Source organism: Callionymus lyra, chromosome 4, assembly GCF_982586985.1.
Source record: "Callionymus lyra chromosome 4, fCalLyr1.hap1.1, whole genome shotgun sequence".
Taxonomy (NCBI): domain Eukaryota; kingdom Metazoa; phylum Chordata; class Actinopteri; order Syngnathiformes; family Callionymidae; genus Callionymus; species Callionymus lyra.
Genome location: NC_141821.1, coordinates 24,159,876 through 24,181,451, shown reverse-complemented (window position 1 = coordinate 24,181,451; position 21,576 = coordinate 24,159,876). Strand labels below are relative to the sequence as shown.

The 21,576-nt window shown below is 39.1% G+C and overlaps 1 protein-coding gene across 2 annotated transcripts in view; it reads left to right on the top strand.

The window, feature by feature from the left end:
• dpp6a (dipeptidyl-peptidase 6a) overlaps positions 1 to 21,576 on the top strand; it is a 145,900-nt gene that overhangs the window by 25,159 nt on the left and 99,165 nt on the right. Inside the window, exon 1 of one of the 2 annotated variants that reach the window (XM_087789271.1) lies at positions 19,970 to 20,125. The exons of the other annotated variant lie outside the window; for it this stretch is intronic. Within the exon in view, the coding sequence (XP_087645397.1) occupies positions 20,075 to 20,125 (51 nt within the window). The 5' untranslated portion in view covers positions 19,970 to 20,074. Of the gene's footprint in view, positions 1 to 19,969; positions 20,126 to 21,576 lie in introns of those variants that run through there. 2 annotated transcript variants of the gene reach the window in all.

Below are 21,576 nucleotides of genomic sequence, written 5' to 3'. Positions count from 1 at the left end.
CTCCATCTCCATCTCTATCTCTATCTCTATCTCTATCTCCATCTCTATCTCTCTCTCTCTCTCTCTCTCTCTCTCTGACTTATTCTTCTGAGGACAACAGCATGGAGATAAAAGACAAAAAAATTGTAGCAGACCACCTAAGGCTCTTTCCGGCAAAAAAAAAACAACCTCTGGACTCCGAGCCTTACAAATCAATGTGTATATTAATTCATTTTTGTATCCCTTTACTGCACGCTTTAGGATCAGAGCTTCTCTCTCTGACAGAGGTCAATTCATACCTGCCTCGCGTTTCTCTAGTTAGATAAGAAGACAAGTGTCCTCATGTCTCACTGGTGTCTCTCCATCAGGTACTGTAGCTCACTCCTCCCTAATATGACAGAGATTATTATTTTTTTCTCATCTTGATCGCAGTATCACAGCTGCCTAATGGCCTAAGTCATAATTACATCATGTTGTCCTTGTTCAATGCAATCAGGGAAGAGGTATTTTTCAATCAGACCTCGGAGAGAAGCTTCCGATTGTGTGTTGAAATACCTTTGATGGAATTTGTGGGCTTTTTTTTTTTTTTTTGCAACGTGGTTATATCAGCTTTTGTGTCTGATAATACGCCGCAATCGGCTTATCTCTCCGCTGCTGAACATGCTTGGGTTTTGCGAAATTGAGCATCAGTCAATGTGTTAAATCTGGATGTATTTAAAATGAAGTCCAGTGATGTAAGTCGGTAAACCAACATGTGTTAAATCTGTAGACAATGTGTGACTCTCTAAAGTAGATTACTTCTCTTTTTCTGACAATATGAGTAGCATTTTAATGATGTTACTCGAAGTATCAATACGGACGTTGAATGCTTCTTATTTCGGGGCAATGCATCATGTTTCTGGATTAGTGTGTCATAAAAATGGCTTCATGGTTGGTTCTCTATGTCTGGCTTCAACAGCAACATTGCATGACAATCGCAACAATGGGTCACCAAGGCCAGTCCTTGTCATGTCTCTCATTGTCATGCTTGATCACGGACCCTTGTAGGGCTGCACGGTATTGGAAATAAGAGCGATATTCGATACTGGTGTCTTGAATTGGGATATTGATATTAATGTGATATGTTTTTGTTTCACCTAAAAATGTAGTCGCAGGCGTGAGGACTGTAGTGAAGGTCCTGTGGTTAAAATAAGGAAAACGATGCAATATTTCCCTTTCGTTTATTCCCACGCTTCGGAGCCGACAAGATCCTAGAAAAATACCACTTATAACGTTCAGTTTCTCGGGACTTGCATCGGTTTGCCGCGACATCAGAGAGCAGGCGTGTCGCGATATCACCAATTCAATAATAATGCCACCTCCTGGTACACACACACATAAAGGTTTATAAATTAACTGACGCTAACAACTTAGCTCATTAGCATACGGCGAAAACGGACAGGTTTACACTTGGTTGTAAGTTCCGCAATTTTATAAAAATGCTGAAAACAACTGAGACGAGTTCTTACAATGTGTTTCTTTAACATAGGATGTGAAAGAGATGAGTGACTGGATCACTCGCGTTTCAGACTGGCGTTTCAGACTGGGATGTGCTGCTGAGGTCTCATGGTGAGGACATCGAGGGACAGACACACTGTCTAACAGATTATTTAAATTTCTGCTTGGACGTTGTCGCCCCTACTAAGACTGTCCGCTGTTACCCTAATAATAAACCGTGGGTAACAAAGGAGGTCAAGGATGTCCTTAACAGGAAGAAAGTGGCATTCAGGAGCAGAGACAGGGACGCCATGAGGTCAGCTCAGCAGGAGGTGAAGCGATGCTTGAAGGAGGCAAAGGACACCTACAGGAGGAGGTTGGAGGAGAAGCTGAGCCGAGAAGAAATAAGAGAGGTCTGGGATGGTGTTAAAACCATCACTGGACACAAGACCAAGGCCTCTCTGACTGCAGTGGACACGGTGGATGAGGCAAATGGACTGAACAACTTTTTCAACAGGTTTGAGCAGGTCACCTCACCCTCACTGCTGCCCGCCTCAGGACCTGCCCCACCTTCTTGTGCCCCCCCCAGCTCCACAGAACCACTTCCCAGCTTCACCTCACTCCAGGTACAGGATGTACTTCGGAGGATTCGTCCAGGGAAGGCTGCTGGTCCTGATAAGGTGTCTGCTCGACTGCTAAAGACCTGCGCTGCTGAACTAGCTGAGCCACTCCAGCATGTCTTCAACCTCAGTCTACGGCTGGGGAAAGTACCAACTCTGTGGAAGACTTCCTGTATCGTTCCAGTCCCTAAAAAGATCCGACCGAGTGTGCTGAACGATTACAGACCGGTGGCACTGACTTCGCAGCTGATGAAGACACTGGAGCGGCTGGTCCTCAAACATCTCACGCCACAAGTCCAGCACGCGCAAGACCCCCTGCAGTTTGCCTACCAGCCAGCAGTTGGTGTGGAAGATGCCATCCTTCACCTCCTGCATCGGACCTACTCCCACTTGGATAAAGGAAGCGGTTCAGTGAGAATCCTGTTCCTGGACTTTTCTAGTGCCTTCAACACTATCCAACCCACTCTGCTGCAGGACAAACTGACTAAGATGCATGTGGACCCTGGTCTGGTCTCCTGGATTACGGACTATCTTACTGATCGACCACAGTATGTCTGGCTGAAGGACATCAAGTCTGACACTATGGTGTGCAGTACAGGAGCACCTCAGGGGACAGTACTGGCCCCTCTCCTCTTCACCATCTACACTTCAGACTTCTGCTACAACTCAGAGCTGAGTCTCGTCCAGAAGTATGCTGACGACACTGCCATTGTTGGATGCATCAGGGACAACAGCGAAGACGAGTACAGGAGTCTGATACGTGACTTTGTGGACTGGAGTGAGAGGAACCACTTGCAGCTGAACACCTCAAAAACCAAGGAGCTGGTCTTGGATTTCGGGAGGTCCAGGACAAAGCCACGTCCAGTGTCCATCAGAGGCGACGAGGTGGAGATAGTGGACAACTATAAGTACCTCGGTGTGTGGATGGACAGTAAACTGGACTGGTCCTGCAACACAGACCATGTGTATAAGAAGGTTCAGAGTAGACTGTACTTTCTGAGGAGGCTTCGATCATTTAACATCTGCAAGAAGCTCCTCTGCATGTTCTACCAGTCTGTGGTGGCCAGTGTCCTGTTCTATGCTGTGGTGTGTTGGGGTGGAAATGTGTCCAAGAGGAGTGTCAACAGGTTGGACAGGTTGATCAGGAGGGCTGGTTCTGTGGTTGGAATGAAGCTGGACTCACTGGTGACAGTTGCTGAGAGGATATCATTGAACAAACTACTGTCCATCATGGATGATGACAGTCATCCTCTGAACACTGTCATCAGTGAGCAGAGAAGCAGAATGAGTGCACGAATGCTCCTACCCAGGTGCAAAACAAATAGACTCAGGGACTCATTCATCCCTCGGGCTATTAAATTGTACAATTCTGAGTTTGGGGGCAGGAGTGGAGTGAAAGTATCTGGATGTTCTGTTCCATGTTAGTCTTTGTATCTTTGTCTTTGTTGTTTTTCTTTCCTTGACCTATGTCCTTTGTCTTTGTCTTTAGACTTAGATTGTGTCATCTTGTTCTTCCTCTTTATGTTCTTCTTATTTTATTTTTTAATGTATTATTTTTTATTGTTTATGAAAAATTGCTGGCTATTGGTAAAAAACAATTTCCCAAAGGAGACCTCCTGAGGGATCAATAAAGTTTTACCTTACCTTACCTTACCTTACCTTTCAGTAGCACTCATAAGTTAGTCTTATCTCTGTGAATATACTGTTCCGCGCTAAGTCAGTGTACCAGCAAGACGCACAGCTCACAGACAGACGGAGACATAAATGACAACGAGACATAGAAGTACAAACTTTAAAGACAACTTTACAGTACGTGACACTGATTGGTCGAAGTGCGCATTTAAGAAATGCCTTATTCATACAATAACATTTTTATAATTGATCGCACATGTTTTCGATATGTATATCGCACGTGCCAATATGGCGATTTATCGATATTTTTTCGATATATCGTGCCACCATGGTCCCTTGTCGTCCATTGTGTCATCCAGATCCATGATCACCTGGTCCCTGTGCTACTGGTTAAGACACAAGGTTATGTTTAAAATAAATTCACTTGATTAACAATGTTTCCAAGCTGCAAAATTAGAGCTGTGACGTATATTAGGAGGAAGTAGGCCCCAATGTGGTGATGAGCATAAACAAGCTTTTTGGGCATAAACAAGCAGACTAACCTGCCTCCTATCTAAGAATGTGTCTTTCCTCCCTAGTTACCTGTTCCTGGAATCCAAAGAGTTGTATATCTGCACCACAGGAAGCAGCAGGGCCTCTCCTGTGCTCATTGACGCTTAGCTCAACAGACCGTGTACTGTTTTGATTTTCCCTTTGATTTGACAGTCTGAGTGCTCCGTCTCCTACCCAGATTCCCACCTGGCTTGCTGACACTTGCTGCGCATTGGTATTTCCAGGCTGTCAGTCAGAGCAGATGGTGGGCAAAGGCGTCCACAGCCCCCGTTCTCTTTGGATTCATGACCATTGTTTATACACCTGAGAGCCCCAGGGAAGTGAATCATGTTGAGGAAATATGTCAACCTTACTCCGGTCTTTCATAACCATCAATTTATTTTCAATTATGAAATCTAATCATAACGAAACGACAAGTAAAAATTCAGTTTAATTTCTGATGAATTCAATTATAGTCTTCAGTGTTACTGGTGCTGTTGACACTGCTGTTTCGAAATCACTCTTGTCGTTGTCGTAAGATATTTACACAGAAAAAAGAACCACTAAAACATTCAGATGTTTTTTTAAATACACGTTTAAAGTGCCGGTGACACAACAATAAAACACAGTTGTTCGGGCAATCTGCTTTTATTACCTCTTAAATCTTTTTTTTCTCTTTCCTTCTTCATCTTTCAGTAAATTACGGCAACTAATTCCTCTGTGTTATCTCTTCCCGCTGCCTGACTCACTCTCCTGCTTCCTGCCAGACCCTCCTGCAGGCTGTCAACCTATACAATCTATACATTAGTCGCATTAATGTACAGTGTAAGCTTTTAGATTTCAGAGTGTGTGAAGGATAGCAGCACTGAACACTGGGATAACCTTACTTCCAACAAATACTCTCCTGGCTGCATCTTCAATGCGTTCCCGACACCATCTGTCGGAACAATCTGAAAGGAACTTCAATGACAAGTTACCGATCAGAGCTCAGCTTATTATTCTCTGAATGATCTGAGACGTCAGTCCAGGTTGTTTTTTTCTTATTTCATGTTTGCAAATTAGATACATTTCTGCCAGAGACAATTGGCTGTGTGTGACTGTTTCAAGTGTTTGGTATTGTGTTGCTGCTACAGTCATTGATAGCTAAATTTAACATGACTTATTTAAGGCAAAAATAAAATGTCATCTTAACAAACTTCCTTTTCTTCTCAACTGCCTCTGTTATTTAAACATGAACTGCATGAATGCAGGGCCAAATAAACATTAAGAGCCAGGGCCAGTTTAAATCTCTCAGCACAAACCACAGTCTTGTTACTGTGTTAACATGGACATTGAGTTAATGTAGTATATTTATCACACTTTATTCTTATATATATATTCATAGAAATGTGTTTCCTAAACTCTGTTTTATGTTTCTACTTCTACTGTCCATTTAATTAATATTTTGCATTTGCTTTCCCAAATTCACATTCAAATGTTTTATGAAAACTTCCAACCACTCAAGAATCAAATATGATCAAAACTTTGGATTAGTGTTTTGTCTGATTTCACATCAGAATAGAATACTGTGTATTACCTGTGTGTTGATTGATTGATTACTCATAGTTCCGATATATATTTAATAAAGAATTATATCTGTTGGCAGATTCGTACCATGTTACCATCTGCTTCTGAACGTTCTTGTCACTCGTCAGCTTCACTCGGATGGAATCCTAGTTATTAAAATGCTCATCATGGCTGATATCAGCCTGTTTTTGACATTGACTCAGAGGAGCTTGATTAAAAAAAAAAAGGTGCTGATAACAAACCACTTTCTCAAGTCTATTTCGCTGCCTCTTTGTCATAGTCTGACCTCCTTCCTTCCTTTCTTATCTTCCGTCTGAGGAGATTTAATGAGGTATTTTACTGCCTGTTGAAAGAAGACATCTAACCTTTTGATATTTTTAGTCCAACTTCATGGAAAGATACACATTTATTTAATTTATTAGAATCTGTATTAGTTTTATTGCATTTTGACAACCCTAGGGATCCTAATAGATACTGTATGTATATTGACTCAGACAACCCAGTTATCCTGTTACCAATTTGAAATACCATATTTTAACTCAAGTGTATTCCAAACAACTCTCGAAATTGTTCAGTTATGAGACCAATTTACCAGAACAGAGTTGTTTTTTTTTAGTGGGTTGTGAAATTGGTATTGGCTATATCAGTCCTTACTCCACTTGAAACCCCTTCGTACAGTTGTTGAAGGAGACGAGTGGGAGATTAAGACCAAGCTCTGAGAGAAAACAGGTTCGATGAAAAGACCTGTGACAAATTAGCTTGACTAGTGATTTATTATGCACCAATGACTGAAAGCAGAAACACACACCAGAGCCTCGGGAGAAAAGTTGCAATATTTTGACAACATTTCAGCTGTGAGTCAAATCTGGAAGCACTCGTTTGGCACAACCTGTTTATCAGCCCAGAAATGTTTTTTTAAAATTCTGAATTGTTACTCTTGTGTCATGAATCTGTTTTTAAACAATTCTTTAGTCCAAAACAATAAATATAATTTACCATAACCATGCCTACTCTGCTGTGATTGGCCAAGCATTAGGGTTGGTCACACTAAGTGATCATTCCTTGAAGTATCCATCTGTAAGGGACTCGTTGCATAAACAAAGCGGGCATGAATACAGCTGTTTTATATATTAAATGACCAGAATAGTGCTTACACCGCCACCTACTGTTATGGAGTGTGGATCGAAATCAAACATTTATTCTAATTTACTAATTGGTATATAGCGCAAGTAGGCTTTTATTAATGATACTCATATTTTATCAATTTCTGTATTCTCTTTACTAATTCCGTTCCTTCAAGAATGGATTCACAAATCACAAATCGTAACATTTCTCGGTGAATTAATATCATTTTTTTAAATCCAGATTTATCATCAGTTTCATAGAATTACTTATTAATGTTTTTTTTCTCTCTTGTCTGTATTTTGGACGATCAGTTATTATCTGTTCCATTGTTTGTGTTTTTCCACAATTTTACTGACCGGTGCTTCTTCAATTTAAAAAGTGTGTAGTTCAATCCTTCGTGTCCGAATCTTAACCTTGATAACCTTTTCAGGTTCTGATTCTGTGTCTCATTCGTTCAGTTTGTATTCTGTATAGCTCTCTACCTGTCCTTTCTTCTTCCCAACATTTCCCTCTTTTTCCTTAATTTCTTTCTTTAATTTTAGTTTTTATTCCTTTTCTACTGAGTGAAAAGACGATGTAGATGTAACTTTACACTTTAGCTTCTGTCACAGATTTGTCAGCTGTTTCATTTTCCATGAATCCTACATGTTATCCAGAGTAATGCTATACTCATGCCTGCCATTTGGATTCTAAGTAATGTTTGTTGCATTAATAAGATAAAGAATGTATTTCGTGCTATCAACGTGTGCTGCAGTCTGAGCATATAAAACATTTCCTTTGTTTAACTTCTTCCACCCGCTGGACTGCAAATAACAATCTTTTCTCCTGTGTATACTGACAGCTCATCACTTATTCTTTATACCCTTTAATGTTAAATTGTAGAACTACGAAAGCTACACCACGTTTTTAGTTCCGATCTTTTGATGCACCTGTATATATTTGAATATATTTAAAAAACATTTTTATATATTGAATGTAGAGTTTATGAATGTGAAATTAGCTCTTTGTATTTTTGCTTTCAGTCTGAGGTCAATGCTAGGTTAAGGTAGTATCCAGGGCTGTAGTACAGAGAGTGGGATTGTTCTACCAAAACCCTTTTCTTTCTTTTTTTTTTCTTTCCCCACACACGGCTTAAGTGTGTCGTGTTTGGATGTTTTTTTTTTCTTGTCCTTTTAAATTTGCCCAATAATTCAGTGCCAGTTGTAATCTCCTCTTTTCCAGAGGAATCTCTTCCATCTCAGTCTGCAACGCTGCTGTTGGTGTAGTTCTTGTTGCGCCTGTACAGATACTTATGGTTTGATACTGTCTGCCGACCACCCTTGCTAACAGTGTTTTAAAATACTGATCCATATTTTATACTTTTTATTTTAATTTTCCGAGAGTCCTGTATCTCTTCATATAGGTCCATCATCCGCGAATGGTGAGTAACCCATGCCCTTCTCAGAGGACCTGCTACACTGCCTTGTGGGGTGCCATTTTCCACACAAAAAAAATCTTGACAGTTTATTTCCAATCTTTATTTAGATTGTTCTTGAATTTAAAAGTATTTGATCCATTTAGACATCCTGCCTTTCAATTTCATTATTAGTTATTCTCTGCACATCATGTCAAAGGCCTTTTATATATAAAAATACATTCACCAAGCTTTCTTTGTTCACTTGTGCTCTCCTTATCATGGTATTTCTTCCTAAATACTTTCTAAATCCACTTTGTGGAATATATTTAATTTATTGATTCCGTCTATCCATCCATCCATCCATCCATCCATCCATCCATCCATCCATCCATCCATCCATCCATCCATCCATCCATCCATCCATCCATCCATCCATCCATCCATCCATCCATCCATCCATCCATCCATCCATCCATCCATCCATCCATCCATCCATCCATCCATCCGTTTGCTAGTATTAGGTACATATGTTCTTGTTCCAATTGTCCATAAAAAATCCCCCCCAAAAAAACACTTGCCCTCTAAATATTTAGCTATTTCTTCGAATAAGTCTATTGATAGTTTGAAAGTCTATCCTCAAAAACAATCATTTTATTTTTCTTTCCTTATTCCAAAACTCTTTGATACATTCTTTGTTCCGCAAATATTATATACCCTCCCCCAATATCTTGAGTGCTATGTCTTCATTTGATGATCACAAAATCAGGTTCAGGCTTCAGCCATGTCTATTCAATGCATATTATATCTTTTTTTTTGTTGAGACCCTTCAAAAAAGCTCTCAATTCTTGTCCTTTGCTATTAACCTTCTGACATTCCACTGAAAGAATCTGCATTAGTTATATCTCCAGGAACACCTGGTTTCCTCTTTGCCTCAAGCTTTTTATTAATTAGTTCCCACAAAACATCTTTCAGTACCAAAATATGTTCTTCTCACTTTAGGATTATTTTCATTTTTTCTCATGTTTTCTTCACCTGGTCTGTACAATTTATGCCATTTCCATGAATAAAATCAGATCGTCTACAGTTATTTGTGGGTTTGTTTGCATTCTCTGAGTAGGTCCCAACTTTGATGCTTGGTTACTTTTTCTCATTTCTTCCATCCTTTTCTCTACATGTTCTCTTTGAACCGCCTCAGAATAACTAATGTTGTTCACCTGTTGAATTTCAATTGCCCTTTTCCTGACTTCACATCCGCCATATGTCACCCTGTGTTCTCCGCCACAGTAACAACATTTATTCAGTATATATTCCTCAAATCTATGTTCACCACCACAGTTTGTACATCTTTGTTTCCCATTTCATGCTAATGCTATTTGTCCATACAGTACGTCTGGCACTTGAAGCACCGAAGTGCAGGAGGGACGTTAGGCCTGACTGGGAAACTCATGCATCCAAATCTAATTTTACTCTGGAGAATTGATCCCTGGAATTCGATGAGGAGAGAGAGAGACTGTCAACTCTCTTCCTATTTATATTTGTTGTCAGTCTCTTCAGTCTCTTTAGTTCACAACCCTTAACAGACAATTGGAACTTTTCTATATCCTCACTCAATGGAATACCAGGTATACGGAGGCCCTAAGGGCACACAAAAAATATTGATAGATCACGCAAGAATTTTGCGAGATCACACAATACTTTTGCGAGATCACGCAATCTAGTATCTCTTATCATCGTGGTGTGAATCAAAACTGAAAAGGGCACACAGATCTTATCTTTATTTGTTAAAAAGTTCTCTTATAGTGCGAATGAAATTGTGTTGCGGCCCTGAATATGAATAGCTGATCTTTTTTTTTTTTTAGCAATAAATCTCTATTCAGATATGACGAGTTACATAAATGAGATCCAAATTGCCCCACACTATTACTGCCTGTTGGACCGTGTCGGCAAAGATTACCACTTTTACCTTTTAGTAAAAGGGTATGGTTAAACCATCCCAGTTCGTGTTAGAGATTCCTTTGTTTAGCTTGCATGTCAGAGAGCAACATGGCAAGAAGCCAGCCATTCAATGGCAAGAGAAGACGTCAGTGTGATACTGGACCATTAATATGACTATGTTACGTTAGTAAATAGTTATTTCTAAGATAACAAAATGGGAGCTTGTTGCCCTGAAATGCCATATTTATCTCAAATACTGTATATTCAGCTGCATGTGATTGAACAGAAGAAGGGAAAAAGATAAACAGCACAGTGTGTAGCAGTAGTAGTAATTCCCATAATTATGTTTTACTCAAGGTTTCACTCTAGAGGTCTGTTGTTTGGCATTAAGAAGAAAAGCTTAACCGTGTGAAGCTAGTTTCTCTTCAGATTAACTGAATTTCCGAACATGAACACATTCCGATATGGTATTTATTTTAAAGAACAAAGGTGTCCAGTTGAGAAGCTGATGAATTATTGTGGTTTCCTTGCATTTACTCACGTTAATAATCAACACTCTTTTGTGGTTAAAAGAACGACTCAAAGAAACACAATGTCTGATGTTTGTTAAATTTTCTCTGCACTGTTCGCCAAACGCCAATGACAACATTTACGTCTCAGGCTTCCACAACAAAGATGATGCAATGACTTTGGAAATACTATGGTGCATTCAAAAGCGTAGGACATATTGTAATGAAATGCCAAACACACTAGAATACTGTTCACTTCTATGAACAAATGAACGCAGAGAAAACACATTCTAATGTTGATTTCATTTTTCTGATGGTTTATTTCTAATGATACATGTATTACTTAGTTTTAATAATTGTTTATTATTATTTTACTTGTGACACATATTTTTTTTAGCTTGTCTCCCTTTTAACATCACATTCCTGTAAACTGAAAACAAGCTCCAAGACTACCATAAATGTGACATGCACTTAAATGAGATTAAATGAAATGGTTTAATGAGAGAAAATGTTAAAATTATAGCAATCTCTCATTCCATTATGAGTCTATTAAACATGAGTGTGGTTTGTCTTTAATTTAATTTAATGTGCATAACTGTACATTTTTTTCCTAAATTTATGCATTTTTTGGCAATAAACGTCATACATGGTTTGTAGCAGTACTTGGCATAAAACTTTATTTATTTTTTCGGCCTTGGTTACCTGGAATTTCCATTTCGTCCAAGAATTTATTTCATTACGTCCTTTATTTTGTTTTTGCTTAATCACAGGGCCGTGTTAGAAATCACAGTCAATCCACAGCAGCTTCTTCGGTAAAGAGCAGCTTCAAATGTTTCCCCTGATCTGTTATCCCTTAACATTTGATCAACAACATCCTGTTGGACATACAAGGAAGAAATAAAGTGATCTGAATCAAAAACCTCTTGATTGTTCCACAGATCTGTGCTAAAATTGAGCACTTTCTGCTTAGTGGAGCCCTTTCTGGCAGGTTGCATGGACGTCACCGGTTTGATAATAGTGTTTCAGAAGGGGTGGGAGTTTGGTTGGGCTGTTATTATTCTGTTATGCATGGTTCAGTGAGGACTTTTGTTGGGTGTCTGGCACTATGAAATATGAATATGAAATATGATTCATTTGAGCATTACAGCGAGCAGATGACTAGAACATTCAAATATTTAGTTTCCATAACACGGTGTGTTGATGTAATACAACATACTGTATATGTGTATTGATATTTCTTTATATGAATAATGTATGTTGATGTACCTTGCATGACCAAATGAGCCAACATTGCACAACACCTTTTTTTGTCATCACCTGATGACTGATTACTTTAATGACTTTCACTGATGGAATTATCTGGGTAATATATATTTAGTTGAACTCAATAATCCTTACTAACATCAAAACAGCTGTTTTGATTCCAATGGCTCATCCAAGAAACTATTGTAGTGCTTCCACTCAATGAGCGCACCTTATGAAAAAGAAAGTGTTCCATCGCTGTGGTCCAATCATAGACCTTTTTCCAGTAAAGCGCAATTGACATCAACCATAGGAAAATGATAATGGATCTACTTATACTCTTTAGTATTAAAGAAAAGAGCATAGATACAGCTTTAATTATTCTCTCTTTTACTGGTTCAATACCTGGTAAAAAATGCTGAATTTAGTCATTTACCACCTAGAACACAGAAAGTATGTACATTTTTTACACACTTGCAAATGTGTTCACCAACTGCCTTTAAAAGGTCAGTCAGAACTTCATTAATCCTGATGAAACAAGTTTTATACTCGGAAGCTATTCCTACTTTCAATGCTAAAAGACTACCAGTTTTCATGTATTTTCATGAATAGTAATACATCAAAATGAACTATCACAGACTCCGTTCTCCTTCCAAAACTTAATAAACTTCTCTTCCTCAAGGGAGTTAAAATAGTTTTCCCCAAATGTCTGTACTTATTCCAACATGTTCTATTGGTATATAAGGCCATGGACGAGTAAACAACCTACAGAGGATGGTGGCTGCTTTCATTATTACTTCTGTAACATTCATAATTGACTTCATTTAAACCCAAATACAATCTTAATAATTATCACACGTGGGCTGTTTCTACACCATTTCTTCCCAATTTAAACTACCAAACACACACCTTTGTAAAAATCAAATATTTTTAATTATCTTTTTAGTTACAGTGAAAATTGACAAAACATTATTCAATAATTTCAATTGTGTGTTACTGAAATTGCAAGAGAATTGTTCCCACATAAAAAAAACTTCCTAGAACAGAATATGTTTCAAAAGCTTCTAGATCTGTGAAGACACTCTCAGTAGTTTGTTCCCAGAAGAAATCTTGTGAAGAGGATGACTCAATGATGATTCTTCCTCTGCATTTTCAGCTGCATATATGTGCATATTCTTTCTCTAAATTCTCAGTATGAAAGGCGTCGGCGCCGGAAGATGGAGGTGCACAGTTCTACACTGAAAACGTTTTCTATCTGTGTGTCAACTTTGCAGTCACTCGGCCATCCCAGGCCTCCCTCAGGAGCAGTTTCTGCTCTCGCTTTGTGAGACAGCTTCTTTCAATTCTATACTCGTGGAGATTTGTCCATAACAAAATTAATGTTCCAAGAAATAGCCGGGCATCTCACCAGGGAAAAGAAAACTCCGTACAGTGTTTAATCAAAAACAAGTCGCAGGCTGTGACGGCAAAGATTTTTTTTTTCTCTTCGTCTTTTTTTAGATCACACTATTACATTCACTCCATTTCTAGCGGGGTTTGTGGGAGTGAGGGGTTTGAGGAAAAGAATAAACATAAGGATGATGGATGACTGTGGACATCTGCAGTGATGGAAGATGTGCCAGAGAGGAGGACTTGATAAAACAGACATTATTTTTCTGTACGTATTTCATTCTTTTTACTCCCATACATGTGCTGACGATATAAAAAAAATATGTGAGTTACGGCTCGTCTTATAATTAGCTCAAATAAACCAAAGGTGCTGATGTCGTCACTTTCTTCCTATCTGAAATGTTGCCTCTGCCGTGCTGTTCTTGCTAGGGAATAAAAATAAAAATACATATGATTCTTTTTATGACTTACTATTATTACTATTTATTATTATTATTTTTATTTACCCAAAATATCTCAATAAATCTCTCACTTTTTTAAGAAAAAAAACATTGAAGGTGAGATGAATTTGACTATTTTGCTACACACAAGATACATTTTTGTAATCCATGATTTTTTTTTGTGTTAAATACAAATATTGAGTGTAGCAATATACTCATGTTATAGTGGGAAATATTTCCTAAGTGTCGACCCTTTAAACAGTGACGGGACCATCAAGAAAAATCAAGGCAGTAAAAAAGTATAAAATAAAGTCATTAAATCAAGCTATATGTGCTAAAATTATTATTTTAATTCATATAACGTTCTTGTTTCTGTTATAAAAGCAATTTTTTTTTTCAAAATATTTTTATTTTCACTTAAATCTTTTTTAGGGGAAATAAATGACACAACAAAAAAACATATATGTGGCCCTTCGACTGTATGTATGTGGCCCTCATGAGGTCAAAATAAACTCATCAGGAAGATCATATAAGAAATTAACAATTTTACCTTGTATTTTTTGTTACTAGTTCAGATCTAAATATGCTGTGAATATATGGCTTTACTTCTCTCAATTATTATTCGAAAACCCTTTTGCATATTAAAAAATATATTTTTGACATTGATTTAACATCAGATTAAAAAGTAAATGTAGTGTTAAATACAACACATTAATAATAGTATCTCATTTAGCTTGATATTATTAGATATCCTTTTTTTTCAAACTTTTCTAAGTTTTTCCTACCATTATATTAATGCTTTTCACTCCTTTTTTATGAGTTATGGCCCCTCACAGAATAAAATGGGGCCCCTGAGGAAATGTAATTGCCCACAACAAGCAAAAGTTAAAACAAACATGCACAAATGTAGAGAGGATTTTTTTTTTTTTAAGTGGGTAAGGAAAGTTTTTTTTATTATGTTCTCTGCAACAGAGATAAGACTATCATTTTAATGTTCAATATATAATCAGCTTCCAAAGTAACTGATTTTCTTTGTTGAGCTTTGCACAACACAAAAGATGGTGATCATGCGTTTGCAATGAATCAGAGGATTATATCGCTCTGTACAATCGTTGTCTCTGCCTCTATTCAGAATGTATTGTTAAATCCTCTTTCTTTTGTGGTCTTAATGCCTGGTACTTCATTTGTCAAGACTTGTGGTTGCAGCCTGAGGTTCCATTAATTTGCGGCTGTGGTCCAACCTCAACGCTCACCAGCCGACAGGTTCTGGATCCTCCGTGACAAGCATTTATTCACATCTGATGTGCGGTCTGCTGAGTAGTTGTTTTGTTTCATAAATCATGCCCGTGATGGTAAACACTGGCTGAGGGGTTTGGGAAATAGTGAGCTGTGAACAGTGAGTGGAGGTCGGATACTTTCCATTTGTACATATAACATATTAATGCTATAGCTGAGGACAACCATGATTCAGAGAGACTACATGAACCAAAGAATAAATTAGTCATAGAGACGTCTCTCTGTGTACGGTTGTCTCAGTTATAATTGATTGAACAAGCACATTAGGAGAAATATGCTTCTGATTAAACGAACACATCAGAAACGCCACAGCGTGCACAAAACCAAATATTCATTTTCCCCGCTAATTATACCCTGTCTCAAAGATTAAGTTGAAATCTCCGAAGGGTTGAACTTTATGAAAAAGCAATTTTGTTTCAAGTTTAAACAAGTTGTGATTTATCGCACCTATTTTATCTGCAGGATCATACGTTTTTAGAACCAGCGGCAACTTGTACATTGGGTTTCATGACTTCTGCTGCTCCACTTTTAGACTTTGGCCTGTTTTATTGAATTGAGGCCAGTGACTCCTGCAGTGTTGTGTGAAACTGTTTGTAATGACTGCCAGAGAATCATGTACTGTTTAACAACCTCTGCTACAGACAAATGGAATTCAGCAACATAAATTAAAACTTAATTTAAAACATAAAAAAGGCAGCAGCAATGAAAATAGCATAAAATGGCAAAAACAAAAAAGGTGGAGAGAATGAAATCAGGCGCAATAAGCAGTTTTTGATATGTTTCTAGTGTGGCCAGTAAAACGGTCAAAACTGGAGTCCGTTCCGTCGCTTTATAACCCGATCTTAATGCTTCGCTTTGTGGAGAGAGATGAACAATCAGAGTGTGTCACGGGTCGTTTATTCGCCGCTTCAAGTCAAACAAAATACAAGCTTTACGATCGATCGCACTTTCTCCCGGCGACTGTACAGGTCAATAGCCCCGGGAGAAAAGGTCTTGAACTGTAGAAACATCGCTATATTTAAGGCAAATTTCCGGGCTGGGAGGTCCTCCCCCTATGGCCATATTGGTTCCTTCAAGCTCCCTGTGCCACGATCCCCTGTGGAGGGTACTTCCTAATTTGTTTCCTTTTCTAATCATTCAAATGTTCTTGGGTGGGGGTTTCCGTCTCCTAGTCACCCCTTCCCGGATTTGTCCCGCTTCATTCTTTGATCCACGACCCAAGGTGTGAAAGGGCAGACAAACAGACGTTTTAAATAACCGGTGTCGTATCTCTAATTCTGTTTCAAGCTTGTCTTGAGACAGTGAATCAGTCTGAGTGGAATGTTGATTGTGAATGTGTATTCAAAAATATTTTGATTATCTTTTAGCGTTAATTTAAGTATGGCGTATACGTATAGTGTATAATAATTTTAATCTAACACCAGAAAACATGTTCATCTCTCTTCCCGGTGAAGTCAAAGTTACGGCAGCTATTATAATAGTAATTCTTGCACTAAATGTGAAAGTGTTCAACCTGCAATGCTGAAAAACAAGCAAAGCCTTAACCCTTTTATGGCTAATATGGAGCTAACGCTTGCAGCCAGTGAATCAAAAGGCTATGGTTGGACTCCAGGCAGCCATTCTTCTCACCGCTCCACCCTTTGCATCCATTAAACCGAGAGCGAGAGGTGAGATTATAGTTCCTGTTCAGCTCAAATGTGACATCTGTTATTAAATAAACCCAAATCATCTGCACTGTGGAAGCTCAGAGCTGTAGCCCCACATGTTTGAGGCGGGTCCCTGCACCATGCTGCCGTCCTTCATGGACAGTGATCTCAGGGACCTCACAAACAGCAGTGATGATATACAGCATGGAAGGAGGAAGAGAATCATTCCACTGCGGCCAGGTCTTTTTTAATGGATTAAGAGTCGTGGAAGGACTTTCTTTACCAGTGAGAGATTCAAGAGACCAGGACGAACCCCTTTTTGAGGCTCAGGGATCACTTCTATGAAGTTTCCACTGTGCATGCTGACCCGAGACTGCACCAGCGTCGAGCTCTTCAGATGCTCTGGCAGATGCTTAGGGGCTTGCGATTGCTGTAAACAATCCTGCACCCTGGAAAGAACTTATGAGATAGAACACAAATATGAAGCCGAACAGGAGAGCTACCAAGGTTACACACAGCTGCATCCGAGGTGCCGTGGTTCTACATCGCAAGGAGCCCAAGCAGCTACACTACGTGAACCTGCTTTTGCTATGCGGGGTACGCAGATGAAAAGAGGACCTAGCATTTGTCACAACTGTTCTGGGGTATTAAACAGAAAACTTGCCCCATAACCCGCCAACCAACATGGTGCCCCATTAATTGGGGTGGAAATGTGTCCAAGAGGAGTGTCAACAGGTTGGACAGGTTGATCAGGAGGGCTGGCTCTGTGGTTGGAATGAAGCTGGACTCACTGGTGACAGTTGCTGAGAGGAGATAACTGGACTAACTACTGTCCATCATGGATGATGGCAGTCATCCTCTAAACACTGTCATCAGTGAGCAGAGAAGCAGATGGAGCACGAATGCTCCTACCCAGGTGCAACACTAATAGACTCAGGGACTCATTCATTCCTCGGGCTATTAAATTGTACAATTCTGAGTTCGGGGGCAGGAGTGGAGTGAGAGTATCTGGATGTTCTGTTCTATGTTAGTCTTTGTATCCTTTGTCTTTGTTGTTTTTCTTTGACCTATGTTCTTTGTCTTTATCTTTAGACTTAGATTGTGTCATCTTATTCTTTTTCTCTTTATGTTCTTCTTCTTATTTTATTTTTATTTATTTTTTTTGTATTGTTTATGGAAAATTGCTGGCTGTTGGAAAAAACAAAAATCAAAATTTTTACCTTACATTAATACCAAAAAATACACCCAGATACAATTATCCTATGACACAACCAGGGGAATAACACCCATTAAAATACTAGCTTAAGATCTAATTTAAGGCCACACAGATTTGTGATATCGCCCGGTGGGATCAGGCCAGGGCTCGAACTTACCACATGGTCGATCCGCAGTCAGAACCTCTAAGAGTCAGACCAGATGGTAGTCAACAGAAAACGGCATCTGAGGTCCAGGAGCAATGGCAGCTGCTGGCTACGGTTTCAGGGTCACTCAACGAAGAAACACAACATAATAATTAATAACAATAATTTGAATAAACGAAACTTACTTAATAAATGATTCAACATACAATAAATGGCTGGCAGGTGTAGCACAGAACTGAGCAACGTGAGCCTCACAGACAGCAGATTTCAACACACATGGCCAGAGAATTATGCTGGAATCTGAGCAACAAGTGACACGGACAGGCTGAAACATACTGGAACAAGCAGTGCTTTGGACACGGCATAGCTCCAGTGGGCAACCAACGTTTGGCTACAAGGTGTAGAGATTGTGTCACCAAACTGCACATCACACACATCCAAGGAAACGTTGAGGACAACAGCACTCTTACAGGGATGGAGAAAGTATTGCATACCAGCGATCGCATATCGAGTGACAGAACAAAAGCTTGAACACCCAACACCTCATGAGTTAGCTACCCAGGGTAGAATGAGTGACAGTGTTGGAACAAGGATGCATGTTGTCTTCTATAAGGAATATGTTGTCACAACATGATCTGGAGCTTGTAATCCATGTGTTCGTATCTTCTCGCCTGGACTATTGCAACAGTTTGTTTTCATGTCTTAACAAAAAGGATCTGTCTCGCCTGCAGTTGATGCCAAACCCTGCAGCGAGAATTCTTTCCAGCTCTAGTAGAAGAACTCACATTTCTCCGATCCTTAAAACTCTTCACTGGCTTCCAGTTTCTGTCAGTATCAATTTAAAATTTCTGGTTCTTACTTTCAGATCTATTCATGGTCAGGCTCCTCCTTACATCACTGATCTGCTCCAGCCTTACACCCCATCTCGGGCTCTGAGGTCTGTGGATCAGAATCTACTGATGGTTCCTCGCACACGGTTCAGGACCAGAGGAGAGAAATCCTTCCAGGCTGTTGCTCCTGAGCTTTGGAACGATCTTCCTCTACCTCTGTGTTTGATGGATCTACTGACTCCTTTAAGAAACATCTTAAGACATTCTTATTCATGCAGGCTTTTCCTTGATTTTCTGGAAATCCTGTGTTGTTCTCGTTTTTATCTTGTTTTTTTAAGTATAGATTCTATTGAGTATTGTTTTGATTTTTTTTTAGGACTTTGTGACCCTGGTCTGGAAAAGAGCTCTATAAATATAAATTACTTACTTACTTACTATACCATTGAAAGAATCAGTCGAAATAGTCTTCTATTAAACTTAAAACGTATAATAATGTTTATTATGCTCCTTGTTCAGGTACAAATTAAAACGCATTTAATTATACTAGGACATATCCTATAATAGGACATACACAATATATATATACAGTATATATATACTGTATATATATACTGTATATATACTGTATATATGTATGTATATATATATATATATATAGTCCCCTCTGTGTAGCTGTCGAGGCTCAACGTGTTTATTCTGCTGTAAATATAAACAAACACGGCCGTAAAATTAGATCCAGTCCTGATTTGAAATTCAAATCGTTATTAGAGCTGAACGTCCTTGTCGTTAATGAGATTATATTCATGAAGTCAATATTGAGATCTTTGATGTATGTGCGCGAGCGTGTCGCATCAGCGTTAAAGATTCCCGGCTACGCTCCTTTCTCTCCTCCTCCTCCTCCTCTTCCTCCTCCTCCTCCTCCTCCTCCTCTCCCTCCTCATCCTCCGTCGCTCCGCGTCCGTCCACCAGTTGTTTCTCAGGCACCTCCGCCACAGCATCTTCTTCTTTCAGCTAAAAGACCTCGTTTTCAGTTCCCTCGTCTCCTCGTCTCCGGTGATCCTTGTCTCTCCTCGCTCCTGGCAGCTTTGCCAGCAGGGAATCATGACCACGGCGAAGGAAGGCACTGCTAAATCCGCTCACCAGCAAGAGCAGGTACATCTTTTCTCCCGTATTTCCTCCGGACGCTGCCGTGACTTTTTCCAAATGAATGGCTTCAGTCCTCCCAACACTGGGAGGTATTAGGGGAGCTTTATTTTTTCCCTCCCCCGGCGGGTTGTGATCATCATTATCATGCAGTGATGGTTATAGGCGCGGGAGACAACGAGCAGTTTGTGTCGTCGCCTCACCTGTTTCTCTCCTCATCTGTCTCTGGGAAACTTGCATCACGTCGAAGCAGGCAGTGACACAGGCTTCCAACGACAAGTCAAGCGAGCGTCCTGACCCGTGTAACTGCCCGATGGGTTCCGGGTTGTCCTTTTTGATGCTTTACTGAGGCAACCAGAAAATCAATTTACTTCAAAGGATAGTATAAGTCACTGATCAAACGAAACACAATGGAATATTCAAGTGCACCTTGAAATTATTTAATTATGTTTCTTGTTTTTATCTTGATGCCTTTCTGTCAGTTCCAAGCTTTGACGGTTGATATTACTGATACATCAACTTGTCAACCTCCAAATCCTATACTAGATAATCAATTAATAAAGATTACCTAAAACAAACAAGCTCTAAATGAACAATTACAGTAAAATATAAGGTTCATGTTAAAATAAAATAAACTACACTATCACACAGAGGTGGAAGAACAATATTCATAGTGTGTTAAATTCATTTTATTCATAGATGTCTGCATCGCCGAAAGGTGGTGCTCACTTCCTCCTGATCAATGGTACGTTCCATCATTTTCCACATCAGAGCCAAACGTGTAAATCGTATTTTCAGTCGTAGCTGCTGGATGATGATGTGAATGATCCATAAGGCTTGATGAGAAGGTCACAGGATGAGTTATTGATTCATCGTTTCAACGCGTGCAGTGATGTTTATTCAGGTGTTGGTGGTTTTTCTCACTTGATAGTTGTACAGGTGGAGAGACATGCAGGTTTACTGTGGCAAAGGGAAATGTTTGAATAGTCTGAATAAAACATAAATGAGAATAAAAATGGTGTGGGCATCGTGAGCCTTTGTGTTAAGATTTAAGATTCTCATGTGCACTTTTTGGTAACGTATTTATTCCTTAGTAAAAGTTGAGTATTACCTACATGTACTTTCAGATTTGTTCATTTATTTATTTATCCTTTTTTCTGTAGTTTAAGCTTTTCTAATTTGCTAATAAGTAAATAAAAAAAGCTCTGAGAGACTTATTGGTGTTTTACAACTCGCTTTTATGGCGTAATCCTGTCAAAAGATGATTGAAGGTCATTTTCAGTTTTCTCTAACAAGCTTTCACGTTTCCCCCGATCATTTTGGAATTACAAAGGCTTTTATTTTCCATTTGATTGAATCATTTTAGTATTAAATTAACGAAATAAAACATCAACACACTCATTAGCACAGACGTGGCATCATTATTTAATATGACTTTTATAAATGTAAAAGTACACATT